The sequence below is a fragment of the Athene noctua genome, chromosome 1, assembly GCF_965140245.1.
Source record: "Athene noctua chromosome 1, bAthNoc1.hap1.1, whole genome shotgun sequence".
Classification (NCBI taxonomy): Eukaryota; Metazoa; Chordata; class Aves; order Strigiformes; family Strigidae; genus Athene; species Athene noctua.
This window is the reverse complement of record NC_134037.1, coordinates 242,249,344-242,265,579: the sequence shown is the minus strand read 5'-3', so window position 1 is coordinate 242,265,579 and position 16,236 is coordinate 242,249,344. Positions and strand designations below refer to the sequence as shown.

Genomic DNA, 16,236 nt, shown 5'->3' with positions numbered 1-16,236 from the left:
CCCACGGATGTTTATTAGGGTGATAAATGAGGAAAAAAATTTCAGGGATGCACAGTATGTTGTAAAAATATCACAGACTGTGTAGGGACAGGAAGGAATTAATACCTACCCTCCTCATCCTCCTCCACATCACTCAGAGTTTTATCTTCCTGGAACCCAGAGCTCGCAAAACTCTCGCTGCTGGTGACACTGGCCAGTCTTTGTTTTTTGCCTTCCACTGGCTCTATATCCTTTTTCTCATTCATTGACTCTCCTTGCAGAGAGGAGTCCTTCAAACAAACAGAGGAGAAGACATGCTACATCAGAGTGATGGAGGGGGTGGGAGAGGAACTGAGTCAGACTTCTGTTGCCTTTCCACCAGGAGAAAACGCTGGTCTGTGGCACGTGTGGCCACGTCTCCCACCGGTGCAGGTGTCCAGCACCACCATGGCTGGCAGGGGCTGGAGGTGGGGCTGCACTCCACCAAGGTTACCATCTCCAGAGGTCAGAAATGTGGTGGCTTGGGAGTACCAGCACAGGATTTTGGGGCACCCCGGGTGGTGGGCTACCTCTGATGAGGTGAGGATTTGTGGGTCCATGGACAGACATGTCTGCTGGCCTGTGACTCATCTCAGCCTGAAATGAGACATCTGAAAGGGCCTATTTCTCTCTGACAGCCAGAAAAGAAGCCTGGTGGGATGAGTTAAGAAGGATGTACCCAGAGTGCAGGTGTCCCAGCCCTCTCAACCTAAAGCATCAGCTTTTTGTCCAAGGCTCTTAGGACACCTGCCTCTATGTCCCTGAACAGTGTTTGGTGCTGGGCTGTAAGCTGTCCCAATGAGGAGTAAGGGCACTTTGTTCATCTGAAATACAGTTGCTGTTGAAAGCAACTGCCTCTCTTCCCTGCCACCTTTATCCAGTGCTTTCATGTTATGGCCAGTGCTGGTTTAATGAGACACATGCAACACTCTCTGGAAAATGCTTTCCCACTGCTGCCCAGAGAGCAGCCTAGATGCCCGGCCATGCTCTCGCCCCCTCTCCCCTTTCCTCTTGTCCTGCGACTGTCTCTCTCCTCTGCACATGCTGATGCAGACCTGGGGTCCCTCCCTCCCTCCTGCCCAGGCACCCTTCCCAAGGGTACTGGATCACTGAGTCTGGGCAGGCTCCTCACCAGGAGGGATGTGAGCGACTCCCCCCAGGGTGGACCCCACACGGCTGTGCTCCCTGCTGAGCATCCCACACCAACAACCGCACGTGGGAGGAGGCAGCTGCTGTGTCTCATGCAGAGTCCAACATGGACAGCCTTGGGAACAGAGACTCAGCCAAAGCCCTTTGGAGGGGGGCATCCTCCTGAATGTGCCCTCCCACAGAGCCCTCCTCAAAAACCCTGAGATGCTGTTGTGCTTTTGGCACAGCTGAGAAGGGGTTTTGAGGGCTGTCGTTCTGGGTCCAGGCTCCTAAGTCCCACTTCAGAGCCCTTAATTCTTTGGGAGATTTTGCTGAAAGTGCACCAGCAGGGATATAGTTGGCACCTTTGGGTTCAGGTTTGTAATAAGAAACATGCTGTAGATTTGATTCAGAGGACTGTGGGATGTGAGGACAAGACTTGAATCTCTTTTGCTCTTGATAGCCATTCTCCTCACACAATAGTAAGTTTACTTGCAAATCTTTGAACATTAGGGTGTCTTGGAACATGAGCTTTAAATGGCATTATCTCGGCTGTGTTCCCAGCAGTACTGAAATCAGTGGGCAAAACCACTTCCTTTGGCTTCGCTGACACCAGCCTCTGAAGTGACCCCAAGCTCAGCAGGAATGGGTTCGTCAGCAGCGGTGCAAGAGCATGTGGGGACACTTTGGATAGGATTCACTTCCTCCCGCCATAGATGGCTCCATCCAAATTACTCACAGCAGTCTCCTTGCACAGTCAGGGGAGAGAAATTAGTCCTTTCTTAGCACAACACATCCCACACAAGATATTGAAATAAGTCAGGTAAACTGTACCCAAAAGCCATTTCTCTTCTTTGGTAGAAAAGAGTCTAAGAAGACTAGCTCAGAGGCTGACATCTATATTACTTATGTTAGGTAAGATGTTTTACTAGAGCCATCTGCCTCCTCACCTTGTTTGGGCAGAAAAAATTCCTCTTGCTCTTCAGGTAGTTTGATAAATTCCCATACTTGCAGTATTCAACAATCACCATCAAAGGCCCTGGGCAAAAGGAAAGTGCATTTTGAGCAGCATAAAGCAATACAAGGTGGCGTCACTTCTGAGAAGAATAATATTTCTTGCCTGTAGCTATAATTTGAGTCCAGAATAACTAACAATATATCCTAATGAAATAGAAGGATGCTTGAAGGACATTGGACATGTTAGCAAAACGTTTCTGGAAATTAGGGAAGGGCCTAGCTTTTGAAAGCTGGGTCGTGAACCTGGCTCCTGAGGGACCCTCCATTTCCTCTTCAGTAGTCTGCTTTCAGACTGGAGTCCCACAGCCCACACAGACTCGTTGAACTAAAACAGGTGATACATCTAAAACGAACAATTGCTCATACTGGCCCTTTGATTTTCTTAGTGGAATATCATGAAGGATTTTACAACAGCTGTCTTGTGATTAATTGTTCAGGGCCAATAGCCGATATCCCTTTTTTCCAGCCTTTCCAGATCATGTTTAATTCAATCTTGAGCAGTCAAGTGAGTGAAATAAAGGACAAGTGGCATGGTCCTAAATTCACACTTCTCATGTTAATACTAAGAAAGAGGTTGAGAAAATGTTTAATCACTTGATTAAATGACTAAAAATCTCTTTTTCTCTTCCTCTTTTGTTCACCAACCACAGGATGAGCTCTGATATTTCAATTTAATATCTTGACTTCTGGACAAAAAAACAACAGACTGTTACTGGGAGGTGATCCAAAGCATTTTCAGTGCAGTGCAGACTTGTTTACCTCCATTTTTTGTGCAAGCTCCCAGCAAATTCACAATATTGAGATGATGACCAATGTGGATCAGGATTTTCAGCTCAGTCATCAGTGCTTTATACTCACTTGCTGTGGCCCCATCTGTAAACACAAAATAAAGTCAATGTGAAATGGCAAAAAAATGGTCCTGCTGAGCTTTATCACTTCTCGTCACTTTCTTTTGAAATAGCTTCCATTACTGCATGTACTTCATGTGTTGATATTCTTTTTCTATTCCTCCCTGCTCAGCATCCTCTTACTCGCAATAAAACCCGTAAAAAGAGTTAGGCACTCAACTTCCTCCCAGTAGACTCTGTTATATTTAGAACTGAGAGAAATTATTTTCACATGAATAGTTTTGTCATTTTAGCCAAAAAAAATGAAAGAACAAATAAAAAGGGATTTCAAGACTATAATTAACTCTATCTAGAGTAGGTTTCAGCTGACCTGACTTCATCTGTCTAAGGGTTATGCATTAGCCTGAACTAACTAATGTCTCAAGGAGTCAGTGGTAAGAGAAAAGCATTTCCAGAGCCTGATGCCATGAGCTTTAGCCATCTGTGAAGGGAAGAGATGAAACGCCAATCGGTGATGATTGTTTGGTTCTGTTCATTATGGAGAAGCCTGGAGTATTAAGATAGACCAGGAAAGTAAATTTTAAGTGGTTAAAGATAGGTGATTTCATCTCACCCTTTTTAGTTATGATCAATATTAATAAAATAGCAATAGTAACGATGTAAGAAATCCCAGAACTAAACTCAAAAGATTCTATCTAGTATTGAGTAAGATTTTTAATTCCCTTTGACCAAATTTTTTTCTGCAGAATTTTGTTTTGGTAAGAAAACAAGAAATAAACATATTTCTCTGTGTAGACCCAAAAGGATTGTGACACACAAGTGACACCAAGAGTAAGAATAGTCCAGTGGAAAGAACCTAGAGCTAGGTCTTAGGAGGCTTGGTTTCAACATCTGAATGGAAACAGATTTTCTTGGTGGCTCCATACAAAACTTGTTATCCACCCAGTGACCCACTGTTCATCTGTATAGTTGATGACACTTTCTCTCTACCTCATGGGAAATCTGCAAGGACAAAGCCTTGATGAATGACTGCAAAGTTCCTGGTTAGTCTAGTGAGGACACAAGGAATGGGGCAGATGTCCCCTAACTTTAGATGCCTATAGTGAAGATGCCTACAGAGGATCTAGTCACCAGAGGCTCTCTTCATAGTCAGCAGAGCTAAACAAGCACTCAGCTCACCATATGCAGAGATCTGCCTTAGGATGGGAGGAACTGTTGTTTCTCACCACTGACAATAAAGGGAATTTGAGTGACTAACTCAGATACAGGCATCTACCTTGCATACACACACATGAATCCCACCACGAAGACTTCTTGTAGCTGCCATCTGCACCCATCTATTCCAGGAGCAACCCCTGCTGCCTTGATGGCGCTGGCTGGCAGAATAAGCCTGCTGCTGCTGCTGCGTATAAAGAAACATTGACTCCAGCAGAGTACTCAGCCAGCATATATGTCCACTTGCTGGTAAAACAGATCAGTTAATCAGGGGTCAGGTGGTGACCCAGGTGACAGGCCATCCACTGAGACCAGTGACACAGATGGCTATTGGCCCACTGCTGCGGAAGGTCTGGACAAGGTCCAAAGCTTTAGTTTCCTCCCATTTTCCAGATGTGCTTGCTGCAGGGTAGTTGTTCATTTGGTGCTGGCCAACAGGGTATTTCTGTGCTTCTGCAACAAGAGAGAGGAGAAAGGTTTGCAGCAATCTCAGCTGCAAATTCCCTCCTTGGGGATGATCCTGGATATCACAGTAGCATGTACCGCCTGCTGCTAAGGCATGTGATATTATATTGCAGAACAAGTCTACTGAGGACAATATCAAGTGGGCACACCCTACATGGAGTACAGCTGCCAGGTCATTGCTGGCAAGAAGCTATTTCAGGTTGAGTATTGCAGGGGCAGACTGTAGGTCTGACAGTATTGCACATGTCCCTCCAAGGGCTGGAAGTAACATGCACACATCTCCCGATGATTGATAAGCAAGTATGCAGCTATGATGCTAGGAGCCACTGGGTAAGAGGGATGTGTTCCAACTATGCCTGAACAGAGACAGCTGAGAACATCAGGGATTCAAGCCTTACTGGCAGAACAGGAGATGTGTCCTAGTAAAGAATGAAACTGAAAAGAATTCAAGGATTAAGACAGATAAGTAATGAAGCATAAACTCCCAGGGCAATGCAATAAAAAAAAAAAAAAAAAAAAAAAAAGCCTGATATGATCCTTAGATATATGAACAAGAGAAAGCTAAATATATAGGAAGGGATGCCACCAGAACCCTGGGTTACAGAATTCAGCCACGGCTGCTGCAGGCTACGACTCAATATCATCCTGCCCGCTAACTTCCCAAGTGCCCTCTTCAAACTGGTGAGGGTCTTTGTCCTTTCTGCTCCAATGAGAAAAGTGGCAGTGAATAGTTGAGAGATGATTTCACTTTGGGAAGAGCGCTGGTGTGTGAACAGTGTTGGCAAATCCATTACACAACTTGCGTGTCAGCATCCTAAGCACTGTGTGATGAGCCTGCAGACGGTTCAGAGGACACACCTGCACAACAACTCCCAGTTTTAAACTGCTCGATCTGTTTAGCTTAATAAAAAGGCCTTCATGCAGAAAAATCATTACATAATCTAATGGAGAAGGTTAGAACGAGAAGTGAAAGTCAGACAGATGCGAATTAGACATAAGGCACCTGGTTTTAAATGAGATGACTAATGATCAGAACTAATGACCAAGGAAAATATGAAAGCTTCAGAGTATCTTCACATCAAGGTGGATGCCTTATGTTAAATTTCATATACAGTGTTCAGTATAAGGTGAGTCTAGCATAATGGTACAATGTAGGGTATGCAGGAAATGTGATTGTCCCTTCTGATCCTACAAAAGTATCTCTTTCATTCTTTCTGAAATTTGAAGTAGTGGAACCAGGTTTTAAAAAAAATTAGGCAATCAGGTTCTCACTGCATCTGAAACTTCCTCCTCTATCCTGTTACAATTTATTACCCTTTTTGCTGTGAATGCAATTTTTGTTTCATTGTTCTGCCATTTCACTTGTGGTGGATCTGAAACTTGGAGTACACATTTTGAAGGCTTCAGAAAGTTATTGGTGGGGGAAATAACATCACACACTCTTGCTTTTGACAGTATCATATTAAAAGTGAGACACTCTATAAGGCACCACTTTTTTCCATCCCAGCTTTGCAGCATGATACCTTTCAGCATTTTCACAGCAACTATTCTGCATGTTGGTGATTTCTTAATTCCAAAAGCAGATGCTTGTACCACCTTTCCAAAAGCTCCATGTCCAAGAGACTTTCCTGTAAAGAAAATAAATTGGAGAGATACATTCTGTTAAGAAAGAAATCTTGTCAGCAAATGACTTAATAATTAATGAATTGAAAAAGGTGCTTTACAATGTCTCCCACTTCCAACATAGAGGTGTTTTAGGTTTTATGTTTTGTTTGGATTTTGTTTGGGTTTTTTTTTTTATAGAGTAAGCAGACAAACCAGAAGACAGTCATTGGAGGGAATAAGTGATATGATTGAAAACGATGCTAAATGAATGCAACCATTCAGTGGAAGTACACTGGCTTCTAACCCAATTTCTTCAGTCTAGTTCTACCAGGGAAAGATTTGCTCCTCTTTTCCCTGAGCACACTGCACCATGCAGCAAGCTGTTAACACTGCTGTTTATGTCCTCAGTAACACAGCACCTACGCCTAAAGCTGCACACACACTAAGATGCAGCTTGCCACAGACTGTGGTCATTTTTACAAATAAAATTCTTTCTTCTTGAACAAGGTGCCTTAAAATTATCATAATTCCAGGGAGGCAGCAGCAACTTTGCTTTGCAGCCCCTGAAGTACATACACAACCCCCCGATGCTCTTCCCTAGCAAGCCCTTGTAGGTTGAGACCATGGAGTGGTGAGAAGCTGCAAATCTGTACAAATGAGACCTTTACATCTGTAAATGATGTCTGGGGGTATTCAGCAAGAGAGGTCTTAGAGTGACAAATAGGTTTGTTCATGAGGCTTCCAGCTGTCCAAGGGCAGACATTTGTGCTGTATCATCATCATCATACTGCTGCTGAGCAGACCCCAGAAGAAGCACCCAGAGGTCCTTGAGATAAATCAGTGGGCATCAATAAAATTATCCAGGAGCTGAGTGTCCTCTTCCTTCATGTTCAGAACCAGATAAGACTTCAAGGGTACAGTTAACACTTTTCTAGAGTTCATGACATTTTATGACAATCTTATGATCTTCACAGCCTCCTTCATGACAGTGTTTGAAGCAGGAAGTATTGTTTACCTCTTCAACACTGTGCTCATGTGGACAGGCTTGCCTGCCTCTGCCCTTCTCAAGTGGCTGGTAGAGTTTTGACCACAGAGCTCTTGTTAGCATATCAGCTAGCAATACATTTTATTTCCAATTAACTATTTTTGGACTGTATTTGTGCTTCACCTTCAGCAGAACCCAGACACATAAGTGGCTAGCAAGAGTATAGCAGCAGGCTTTGCAGTGTAGAGGAGAAGAGCAGAAAACAAAGGCCAGTTTTTCATATAAAACAAAGGATAACATGCACTGTATATTTATTTCTCATATATGCACATGTGACATAGCCATCTTTATAGGACCATTCCTTTTCCTATTATGGACATCTGTTTGATAAGGTCTTATTTGGACATCTACCTTGCTGATACCTGAGTGATGAATCCCACCCAGACACTCACAAGCAGAGGAAAAGAGCTGCTGTCAGTTCTAAATAGATACTACCTTTTATGTGTGTATCACATTTCTAATTCATTTCATTCAAACACATTTCTAGTTCATACTGACAGTATGTCTGTCAGTAGAAGCAAATAACATATGTTATCAAAGCAATGGAAACATGAAGTGGAATATGCTGAGCCAAAAAAAAACCCCCAGAAATTTATTTTTCCCCTAGATGTGCAAAAGTGTTGCATTTTTTATAGAAACCAAAACCATGAAGAACTTCTACATGGCTGAACAGCATCAACAGACTGAGCCTTGGTTTGTGAAGGGCTTAGTGTTTGACACACAAATACAGGTGAATCGGTTATATCTTTGAAGATTTACAGTCACCTTTTTAAGTCACTGCATATAGCTGCTTCATTCAGCAGATGTATAAGGGAAGCAACATTAAAACTAAGGTCTCAGTTTTGTTGAACTGATGTTTTTAGTCCTTAAATGTATTGACTGTTCATGGTTTCTACAAGATGCAGTTGCAGTCTGAGGTCCTATAAAACCCATTGTACCTTTGTTTAATCCATAGCTTTAATCTATTAATCTTTAAAAAAAAATTTCCATCACTGTTAACTCACTTCCCACATTGAGATAACCTACTTAGTCACCATTTGGAAAACATACCAATTAGCTCAAAAAGCTACACAAAGTTGCTAACCTTTCATAAAGGAGAATGAGCACTGGAAACAACACTTCCTTCTCTAAACAACGGTTGTGATTTAATGGGAAACTGTAATAACACTTCATGTATTAGCCTTTGGTGCTCTGCTATTGTTTGTACCGTGCTAAATGTTAGAATAGAATAAGGCTGCTTTAGCTTTTCAGTGCATAGATCAAACTCCACAGTTTAGTATGTAGATTGTGTCTGTGACTCTAACAGACTGCTCTTGCAAAAGCCCCTTATGTTGTCACACAAAGTAATTACAAAATTAGTAAATGGACCAATTAAACAGAGAAATATTAAGTTGCCCAACCATCTGAGCAGTCAGCTTGTCACAGCCTTCAAGCAGCTACACCGGCCATGTTTGGGGTAACACTCAGGTATGAAAGTTGCAGCATTTACACCTGGACCAAGGAAGAAACATGGTCTTTTTTAATCTTCTGCACTTGACTTCGGTGTCTTGGGGCAACTCAGAACTCATTAAAGTGAACATATCCCTCAGTCAATGAGTTTTGCATCAGAAGGTTTCCATTTTGGTCCCATTTTAGCAGGGTCCTTCAAGCATGTGAGTTGCTTGATGGGCCATCAGCAAAAGCACTTGCAGACACCATTTCCATTTCTGTGAGAAGGCAGAGGCTCAAAGGTGTGTTCGTTTCTCAGGTCCTTTGCTGCAGTTTGAGTCATCTGGGTTTTCCCCACATGCACCTTCATATTTTCCATTATGTTACATACAACAGCTCTGCACGTGAGGAACGGAAGGCGGAAGGCGCTCTGCTTGGTGCTGGTGCTGTGGGCTTGCAGTGCGCAGGAGGGCGTGGGGCTCAGGAAGCCGCCTACCCCAGACGTGTTTGACATTGTGCCAGAGCCATGTGGTAACACTCCCCTGGGGTCCTCCACCACAGTGGCAGCAGTGAGTGACCTCTCATAGATTAGGAAGGTCAAGCCCAAGAGTAAGGTGAGAAATGCATGATAGCTCAGCTAACACGCTGGACTGCAATGTTATCACCGACCACACTGACAGTGATTTATAGTACCAGCATTTTTCTGCCTAATGAAAAGATGACACTTTGCTCTCAGTCAGACTAATCTATACTGAATGTTAATTATTGTGACTTCAGTGGTGCCTATATGAAATTTCCTGTAATGTCTGTAGCTCTTACAGATGAAGTGGGAGTCCTGTTATATAAGCATTGCATCACAGCCATGGGCATGTTGGAGGAACACATAGCAAAAGAGATGTGGGCTGAAAGAAGATACTTATTTTCAAAAGTTACAATAAATATGTAATCTGGAGGGTAAGTAGGTGGAAAGAGAAAACCAGACATATCTGATGCTGGAAGGGGTCGCATTTCTAAGTAAAAATAGTTTTTAAAACCATAGAAGCACATTTTGTGTTTGTGAGACACTAATCCTCAGAGACTGCCAAGGTTACTAAAAGACTGAGCCAACTGCTATGTAAGCAGGACTCACACTGAGCTAATCTAGCATACTGCACATACCTAACTTCTCTGAATCTGGTTCTCATTCATTGTCAGCATTCTTTATTTGTTTACACCAGTTCTGCCACTTTTAACTCATTCTCCGGTCATCATTCCTCACCTCCAGACTCCAAACACCAACCCTGCAAGACCTGGGTTTTTCCTTGGTGTTTACATTCCATTTCTGCTTGATTCTTTCCGCGGGATTTACACACAAATAAAGCATCACATAAAACAGAGGTCACATTGTCTGCACATCAGGCTTTTGGTCCATCACTGTAAGAAAACTATTTGAAGATTGAAGACACTCCAGCACAAGGTTATGTTTCAGCATTCCCAGAATTGTGTATGACAATTATAAATTGCTAGAAATATATTTCAGCTGTGCTTATGCACATCTGGTCACCTTGTGATGTCGAGCAGACGAATTAAGTGTGATTTTAATTGTATGTATGCTTTAATCACCCTCTGTCCCTGATCCCCCAAGGACACAAGGAATCTGTTACAGTTCCTAGCTAAAGTGCAGAGATTTTCTAGACCTTGCTATAGGACAAATGTAATGCATGCCTGAAAGAACAAATAGCACTATAGCAACAGGCTGATCTTATCAATGATATTTTAATGTTGACTCTCTTGCTAAAATCTGTGTGGTTTCTGGAGGGATTCCTCAACTTCAAAATCTGGTCTCTACCCTCTCCATCAGCCCCACACTAAGGTAAGTAAGTAGGGAATGATCTCAAACCCATGCCTTTCACTGGGGCAGCGCAGGCAAGCTAGCTGTAGGGTCAGTTTCCACGGTTATTTATATATTTATTTATGCATGGACTCATGCGTCACATTCTTGCGCTTTATGGTGCACTGACAAGAATGTTTATAAATCTGCAGCACAGAGGGAAAACAAGGAGAGTGTTCTGGAGAGAGCAGGAAAGGAAGAAAGAGGGAGGCATACAGGGTGAACTGTGAGGACTCATTTCTGCAGAGACTTTTTACCAAATGAGTACATAACCAGGTTACAGGGGAAGAAAATGACAGTAAATGCCAAAGGTCAGGCTATTGAGTTTAAAGACAGAAGCATCCAAGTCAGTGATCTGATTTAGAAGCCTTTGATTGCCCTGTTTTTATGTTGTGTTCTAAGTAAGTCAGTCTGCAAAAAATACAGTACGGCATTCTTGTCTGTATTCTCCTTCTATGATAAGGTGAACCACTTAGTGGATGAGGGAAAGTCTGTGAATGTTGTTTATCTGGACTTTAGTAAAGCCTTTGACACCATTTAGAATAGCATTCTCCCAGAGAAACTGGCTGCTCATGCCTTGGATGGGTATACTTTTCACTGGATAAAAAAACTGGATGGATGGCCGGGCCCAAAGAGTTGTTGTGAATGGAGTTAAATCCAGTTAGTGGCTGGTCACAGGTGGCGTTCCCCAGGGCTCAGTACTGGGGTCAGTTCTGTTTAATATCTTTATCAATGATCTGGACATGGGGATCAAGTGCACCCTCAGTAAGTTTGCAGATGACACCAAATTGGGTGGGAGTGTTGATCTGCTTGAGGGTAGGGAGGCTCTGCAGAGGGATCTGGACAGGCTGGATAGATGAGCTGAGACCAATTGTATGAGGTTCAACAAGGCTGAGTGCCGGGTCCTGCACTTGGGTGACAACAATCCCATGCAACGCTACAGTCTTGAGGAAGAGCGGCTGGAAAGTTGCTTGGTGGAAAAGAACCTGGGGGTGTTGGTCAACAGTCAGCTGAATATGAGCCATTAGTGTGCCCAGGTGGCCAAGAAAGCAAATAACATCCTGGCTTGTTTCACTACAAGAAAGACATTGAGGTGCTGGAGTGTGTCCAGAAAAGGGCTACAAAGCTGGTGAAGGGTCTGCAGCACAAGTCTTATGAGGAACAGCTCAGGGAACTGGGGTTGTTTAGCCTGGAGAAGAGGACACTGAGGGGAGACTTTATTGCTCTCTAAAACTGCTTGAAAGGAGGTTGTAGTGAGGTGGGCATCGGTCTCTTGTCCCAAGTAACAAGTGATAGGACAAGAGGAAATGGCCTCAAGTTGCTCTAGGGGAGGTTTAGATTGGATATTGGGAAATATTTCTTCACTGAAAGGGTTATCAAGTATTGGAACAGGCTGCCCAGGGAAGTGGTTGAGTCACCATCCCTACAGGTATTTAAAAGATGTATAGATGTGCACTGAGGGACATGGTTTAGTGGTGAACTTGGCAGTGTTAGGTTACTGGTTGGACTTGATCTTAAAAGCCTTTTCCAACCTAAATGATTCTATGTTTCTATTTCAGGTTTCCTACCTGGACACAGTCAGTCAGTCCTAAATGCTGTGATTCAGTCATGGACCAGAGTACTTGGTATGGAATAGATCACGCTGAACCTATGTAGTACATTGTGCTGCATGTCTAAAACACACCCAGCTCCTCTTTACCTGTAGTTACAGGTACGTGTCATTCAGTCACTGCAAACTCAACATGAAGCATGCCAATATTACCTAGTTTAAGCCTTTCTCTTGCAATTTCCCACTTGCTGGCATCATAAGGCAGACGTTCACATTGCTCATCTAAGGGGACTTCATCAGGATCCATTATGATTGACAGATAATGGTTGGTCTTCATTTCAGAGGAATAAGGCTAGAAAACAAAGAACATTGCAAAATGAAAAAGAGGATAAGGGTATCTGTCAGCATCTTCTTGTTTGGATCAAGGGCTCTAAGTTAATTCAGTCCAATGAGCTGTGTGTTTCACAGGCCAGTAGATGGCTTGGCTAAGTTCCCTTTGGCTTTTTTATATACTGCAAGACTTTTTATGTAAAAGAAACTCCTTCCTCTAGCTTTCCTCCTATGTGACATATCAGTTTCTTCAATGAAATCCATATGGATCTGTATTAACATATGGTGTTATAGGACCTCTGCACAGTCAAGAGAAATATTTCAGCAAATGACTAAACATTGTTGATAAAAATAACTTTCCTTCATGATTGTGCAAAGCAAGAAGTGGCCATATGCAACAGATGGAGTTCAACTGCCAGTGTTTATTTTTCCCATATGCCCGGCAAAGATAGGTCATATGTGGTCAGAAGTTGTGCAAGACTAGTCATCAGGAGACTAGACATTATACATTTCAGAAACGGTTTACAAATTTTCAGAACTTTTTATATCTTTGGTATCATTTCTGACAAATTTACTGAAATTATTTGAGTTTAGAGGATTTAATAAACACCCAAATGAATTTGCCAGAAGTTCCATTTCTACTGAGCAAACGGATTATCTACTTCACATGAGAAGTGTAAGGAAAGATGAACCTAATCCAAATTTTCTGCAGTCCATCCATTTTGAAACATATTTTCTTTCAAAGAGCACCTAGATGGCCATTCCAATCCATTAGACTTTTCTTGACACAGGACTACTTATATTTCTATATAAGTGTCTAGTGTTTGCTCTAATTTCTTGGCTATTAGTTGGAATTGATGGAAAATCTGTTGAACTAAGCCTCTTTGTATTCCTTTTCCTAAACTCATGTAAACAGCACACGGGCACAGACTCAAACACACAGATATATCTTTTTTGTTGTTGTTGCTTTAACTGTCTCCTGTGACTTTGATTTTCTCCTCTACAGCTTAGAAATATGGCCCTAATACATGCATTTCCAGGCATTTGTCTGAGAAGGATATTACCAGCTGTGTATGTTTTGGTTACAAACACAACTAGATTAAAATTACAGTGGCTAATAGCTCCTGGTTTAGTTGCCTTTAACCATCTCAAATAACCAGAAACTTAGTCCCAAGAAGGATTGTATTGATGCGTGGGGAGAAGTCAGGTGGCATAAAGCCTGGCTCCAAACCATCCACTGACCCTAGACAGGACATGGATAACTGGGATATGGATAGAAACAGAAGTATGTGCAGTGCTCCAGAAAGAGCATTTCTTGATACAGACGTGTGTGCCAGACTGCTCTTGCCAGTCACTTTAGAAGAGCTTTTAAGTGGACCCATCCCAGAAAAAGCAGTAGGGGAGTGGGAAGGTGCAGAGAGCTTCCTACGGTTCTTTATTCAGATGCACTGAATACCAAATCTTTGGCACAATTAGAGATTTGAAACATTTTGAATAATTGTTAAGTATCTCTTTTGTCTTATGCATAACAGACAGGCTTTAATAAAATGCTCTCAGAGATCATATAAGTATTTTTTCTGTGTGGGAACGTGGTTTGTATATGAAATTTAACTTAAAGCTGATTTCATACATAAATCCTTGAGAGTAATAGAAACATAGAGAAGTCCATAAACATAGACCAACACTAGGTGGAAAGGCTCATCTGGAAAGGAGCCTTCACATGTAATCTAGTTAAAGTCCCTTGTTCTACAGCAGTAGTGGTTATTTTTATTATCTTCAAACAATCTAACGAGCAAATATCAAGTTTTGGTATCATAAGAAATTAAAAAAAAAAAAATCTACATCTGCTTGTTATGTTTAAAATATATTTTTTCTGAAGGCTTGCAGTCATGTTATGAATTGTTTCACCAGTACTGGTGAGCAGTCATAACTGGCCCCACTTGCTTTGTAATTTCTCTTATAGTTACAAGGTTTCTTGACAGCTTCAGCTGACCTCTACTTTTCTTTCCCCCCAGACTCCCATGCATTTCTCTTTATGAAAGCTGGTGGCAGGAGGGATGCAGGCAGAGTGACTGCTGCCATACTGCCCTGGTTTTCAGGTCTGGTCCTGCTTTCCCACTGGTCAATAGAAATTCCCAGTGTAAAACCTAAGATACAGGCAAGCATCAATGCAGGTTGAGATAAAATGGTTGGGCAAGCTGCAGCCAGCCTTTAGCAATCGTCACAGAGCTCAGCCAGCTGGAACATGCTCAGCCATGGCAGTGGTGAGCAGATCCCCATGGCACCACGCTGTGCTGCCTCTCGGGCTGGGAGAAGGAGGGCAGCCGGGGCTCAGCGCTGCTGTGGTGGGGGAGTTGGGGAGTGGGGGACATGCAGCCATTCCTCATGTCCTGCAGTGCACCCCACTGACCCAACACCTCCCTTCCCTCAAACCCATCTGCTCCTGCAAGTTGTTCTGAGATCTTTCTGCAGTACTGAGGAGTTGTATTTTTTGCTTATGAGGGCTGCTGTGGTTTAACCCACACACACCACGCAAGGCAGACATGGTGCTGTCAGCAAAAAGAGGCTTTAAACCATCACGGTCAGCCTTGGACAAGAAGGAGAGTCAGTTGCAGGGGCAGTTAATGTTATCATGCTGATACAGGATCATCTACTTCAGTAAAATATCACTTTGGAAGTGATGTAATTATGCCAGACACTGTGTGCAAACCAGACCTCAGTGCACTCTGTGAAGATCTGTCATTCCCAATCACTCAGATCTTCAAAGACATTAAGACGCCAAACCCCCACAGCTTTTAAGAGTATGGGAATGCCTTTGGTGGGAGTCAGGCACCCAAATGCTTATGAGTCTCAGAGCCTTGCCCCCACCCGGGCTTTGCTTTCTGGCTTACTCATACTCAGCCTTGCAAGTTACAGTTCCCCAGGCACACATCAGCAGCCTTGTGATTGCACAGGAAACAAAGGTGAGCAGTAAGTGAAACAGATTTTCTTTTGTAGACTCAGCAATCCCAGTGGCCTGGGAAGGATTTTCTAACATGAGCAAAGGATTGGTAAGGAGAGGGAGGAGCCACCGGGAGTTCCCAGTCCGTTCTTACCCTCTTCAGCTTGCGAATGAAGAGGGTCAGCAGGAGCCAAAAGAGCGTCGCAGCCACACAGGTACAGGTCAGGGTTATTAGCTCCAGGTTGGACCTCTCCGTTGTGCCTGGGAAAATCAAGTGGCAAACATTTTAGAAAATTACCTGAAAAGTAAGGGCACTTTATGTTTCTTTGCCATTAAAATCAAATACCAGGAAGGACTAGCTTCTTTTCAATGGAAAAAAAAAGGTCTCCCTAGCAAAGCTGTTGTATTGCACACAGCAAAATTGCATTCAATCCATCTGTAAGTTTTTCAGCAAAAAGTCAGCTCTTCTTTCTGGTGCAGGAGGTGAAGTAAACCAGGCTGAGGATGGCCAGTCAGAAAATTATTTCCTTTTGAGGTGGAAATTCAGCTGCAGGGTATTTTTAGCCAAATTTTCCCTGTGTGAGAATGTGTGTGGGCCTGTGCACGCAGTTTCACCCCACCCCACTACAACAGTGAAACCCATCTGGCCAAGCCCACATCTGAGAGAGGAGCAGAGGTCTTGAAAATGCTCAGTCCCCAGCAGCCTTGGGAGAAGATGGGGCTGCACAGAGGGACCAGCCTTCCCTGGGCACAATGCCATGGTGTGAGAGCTGCTGC

At 43.1% G+C, this 16,236-nt stretch overlaps 1 protein-coding gene across 3 annotated transcripts in view; it reads right to left on the bottom strand.

Moving 5' to 3' along the window:
• The window catches only part of FLT1 (fms related receptor tyrosine kinase 1), a 116,343-nt gene that overhangs the window by 14,273 nt on the left and 85,834 nt on the right, over nucleotides 1-16,236 (bottom strand). For all 3 annotated transcript variants that reach the window (XM_074914774.1, XM_074914793.1, XM_074914784.1), the window contains 6 exons: nucleotides 15,614-15,720; nucleotides 12,402-12,540; nucleotides 6,215-6,319; nucleotides 2,923-3,036; nucleotides 2,097-2,185; nucleotides 110-269 (listed from right to left, as the gene is read on the bottom strand). In XM_074914774.1, coding sequence (XP_074770875.1) covers nucleotides 110-269; nucleotides 2,097-2,185; nucleotides 2,923-3,036; nucleotides 6,215-6,319; nucleotides 12,402-12,540; nucleotides 15,614-15,720 — 714 coding nt within the window. The remainder of the gene's footprint in view (nucleotides 1-109; nucleotides 270-2,096; nucleotides 2,186-2,922; nucleotides 3,037-6,214; nucleotides 6,320-12,401; nucleotides 12,541-15,613; nucleotides 15,721-16,236) is intronic.